The sequence below is a fragment of the Glycine max genome, chromosome 17, assembly GCF_000004515.6.
Source record: "Glycine max cultivar Williams 82 chromosome 17, Glycine_max_v4.0, whole genome shotgun sequence".
Taxonomy (NCBI): Eukaryota; Viridiplantae; Streptophyta; class Magnoliopsida; order Fabales; family Fabaceae; genus Glycine; species Glycine max.
The window spans coordinates 33,398,303-33,401,572 of NC_038253.2; the positions used below are offsets into that span (position 1 = coordinate 33,398,303).

The window sequence follows — 3,270 nt, forward strand, 5'->3', positions numbered from 1 at the left end:
TATATAATACACAATGGAGTGATAGACAAGCTATTTTGTAATGAATGAGTGGGTTATAATATTTCTTACTAGACATAATTTTATAATGATTTTTTTTTATTGTATGTCTATGGACACAAGAGTTGAAAATATTAAGTATATTTTGCTTAAATAATTTAAATTACTTGAGAATTTTTATTTTCTATAATTTTTGTATAAATTTAATAAAAATTAATTTATATAAATTTATATAAGAAATATTAAAAGAATTAAACATTTTATATTTTAGTAGAATACTAAAGTTTTGTAAAAGAATAATAAGAAATATAGTATTATTTCATATTTACTTTTTTTTCCTCTGGATACATCTGCACTTTGCTCGAACCAAGGTACCATTCCATTTATGAAACTGTTTTGTACAAGGCTAGTAAAACTTGAGTAGTTAGAAAAGCGTATGCTCCTAAGATACAAAATTGCATGTACATGCACAGAAAACCAGGAAAAGAGAGGGTAAAAAAAGGGGGGGGGGGGGGGGGGGGGGGGAACTAGCCCAATTGCCCAGGTAATCCTAACTCCGTATTTCTCCTTTCTCCATTTTTTTTACTTAACAAATAGTAAAAACTTGCATATTTTATTTTGGGGTGGGGTAAAAAGTAAGCACTATGAATTATTGAGTAGGATGATATGTGAATCGCAGTGACTCTTGTCCTCTACGGTTCTCCACTGTTCAGCTATGTCTTCAGCGATCTTGATTGCATCACACGACGTTCCTTGAAGACCTCTTCTTGTGAACCCCACCGTATACAATCCCTGCTCTCCTTTCCACCCATGAGGAAAGGGTGTTTTGGGCATTCCATCTTCCGTGAAAAAATCACATCCCTGATGAATTAGGGAAATTAAAAAAAATAAGTTTTCAATCATACCATCATAAAACATACCACCATGTCATAAAGGGAATTATCATAGGAGTTCGTAATTGTAATCTTATAATAAGAATAAGAGAATGTTAAACTTCTATACATACCCTTTAACCACAGCAAAAACAATTTGATTAATAATTAATAATTTGAATCAAAAGGAATTTGACCAAAAGGTGGCGCACAAGGAATACTCTTTTGGTGAGACTTTTACAAGTTGCTAACGAAATGTTTTTCATGATCGTTACACATCACAAAACGTCACTATGAGAAAGCAGAGTTTTTAACACATCAATTAATTCGAGAGAAACTATGCACACACAAAAAAATGTTTTTTATTTATAAAAAAAAAGTGGTAGAGCCCAAAAGCACAGGCCTCAAACTGATTTTATTCGTTCTCTTTGGAATATGAAGAAAGAAGAGGAAAAGAAGACATTTGTAGGTTTGTGCTCTCTGCATTGCATGTGTTCCAAAGCCAAGATAGTGACATGTCATAAGTGGTTCATAATAGGATAGAGCTAAAAACGCAACACAACAGATCAAATTCCTAACCTTGAGCCAAGTAGGCACGTTGCTCTTGTATCCTGTTGCCAAGATTATAGCATCGAATTCCTTTTCTTGTCCATCCATAAATTTGGCACCATTTCTTGTTATCTCCTTCACACCCTCCATCACCTACACAACCCCAACAACGAATCTTAGCACCCTAACAATTTCCCAAAAACACATTACTCCTGAATCAATATTAGGGTCACGAGTTGGATCCCCTGGACTAACAAAAACTAATATTCTAACATACTAACATTTTTCGGTAAAAAAAGACACAATGGAGTCACTTAATTTGAACCATATTGTGTATACCTTTATGTTACCACATTTTATTTGTGCAACTTGACCAACATCAAGGACTGGGGTTTTCCCTGTGGCGAGTTTGAGCTCTATTGGGCCGGTTTTGGGCCTCTTGATGCCATAGTGATTGGTGTTGCCCAAAATGAAGTTTGTTGCAAGCAAGATGATCTTGTCTACTAACTTAATGGGAAACCACTTATAGAGCGCCATAGCAACCCCAAATGTTGAGAAGCCAAACATCTCTCTAGGAAGCACATGTACCTTCAATAATCATATGCAACAAAGTGAGCAAAAAAGCATACTCCCCCAAGCTTGATCATTAGTTACCCAAATGGAAAAAAAAAAACATAAATGACGTATCATTTTCAGTCTTGAACAGTTATACACTCATGATCAACACTAAATATCACCCATTTAACAAAAAAGAAATCCCACATTAGTCCATGAACAAAAAGTGACTTTAGCCTTATTTTTTTAAAACTAAAACTGAAATTTTCACTTCAATATTAACTTAATAAAAACTTTTGTTAAAGGTTTACATAGGTCACTCAAAGGAAAAAATAGCATAAAAAAATATTCAAGTATACCTAAATGGGTGGTAAAATAAATCAAACTTTTTTGTATAAATTAAAATCAACTTATACACTTTAACTATTATAAAAAATCTTTTTTTATCCAGCTTTCTAAAAAGTTAAGTTGCAGTTGATTTTTAACTCTGAAAGGAAGTTTGATTTGTTTCATCTCGAGTATTTATGAAAAAGTTTATCCAAATATTAACTAAAATAAAGGTGAATAGACTCACTGTATTTCTAGCAACCATGTAAGGTTTGGCATTGTGTCTACAAAGGTCCAAGCAAACTTCCATTCCCGAATTACCACACCCAATGACCAAAACCTTCTTGTTCCTATACTCAGAGCCAGACTTATACACGCTAGTGTGAGCAACATCACCATTAAAAAGCTCCATCCCATGAATCCTAGGCACAACAGGTTCAGCATTTTCACCAGTAGCCACCACAAGCCAGCGAGAAGAATAATCAACCTCTTGAGTTTTAACCACCCAAACCTTCGACCCTTTATCAAAGTCAGCACTTTCCACGGTTTGGTTGAAGATAGGGTGAATGTTGAAGTGTGAAGCGTAGGACTCCATGTAGGATATGAACTGGTACTTTGTGGGGTATTTTGGGAAAGTGTGGGGAAAACCCTTTAAGGGAAGCTCGCAGAACTGTTTAGGGAGGTGGAGTTTGAGACGGTCGTAGGTTTTGTTTTGCCAAAGGGAGGCTATGCAGTTGTGTCTCTCAAGAATTACGAAAGGAACTTTGTGTTCTGAGAGACACGCAGCCACGGCTAAGCCTGAAGGACCAGCTCCTATGATAATAGGGCCTTGAACATGTTGTTGTTGTTGTTGTTGGGGTTTGTTGCAAGAACCCATGTAAGTAAGATAGATAGATAGGGAAAGAAAAAAGTTGTAGTAGTAGCAACTAAAGGGTGAGAGAGAGTTTATGAAGGAGCTGAAAAGTGAAAA

General features: G+C 35.3%; 1 protein-coding gene across 1 annotated transcript; it reads right to left on the bottom strand.

Annotated features, from left to right (window-relative positions):
* Positions 1–291: 291 nt before the first annotated feature.
* Positions 292–3,264, bottom strand: LOC100798781 (probable indole-3-pyruvate monooxygenase YUCCA4). The gene is made up of 4 exons (XM_003549202.5): positions 2,548–3,264; positions 1,758–2,006; positions 1,449–1,571; positions 292–858 (listed from the first exon to the last, which is right to left on the bottom strand). The coding sequence occupies exons 1-4, from the start codon at positions 3,175–3,177 to the stop codon at positions 640–642; spliced, it is 1,221 nt and encodes a 406-aa protein (XP_003549250.1). The 5' UTR covers positions 3,178–3,264; the 3' UTR covers positions 292–639.
* Positions 3,265–3,270: the final 6 nt, after the last annotated feature.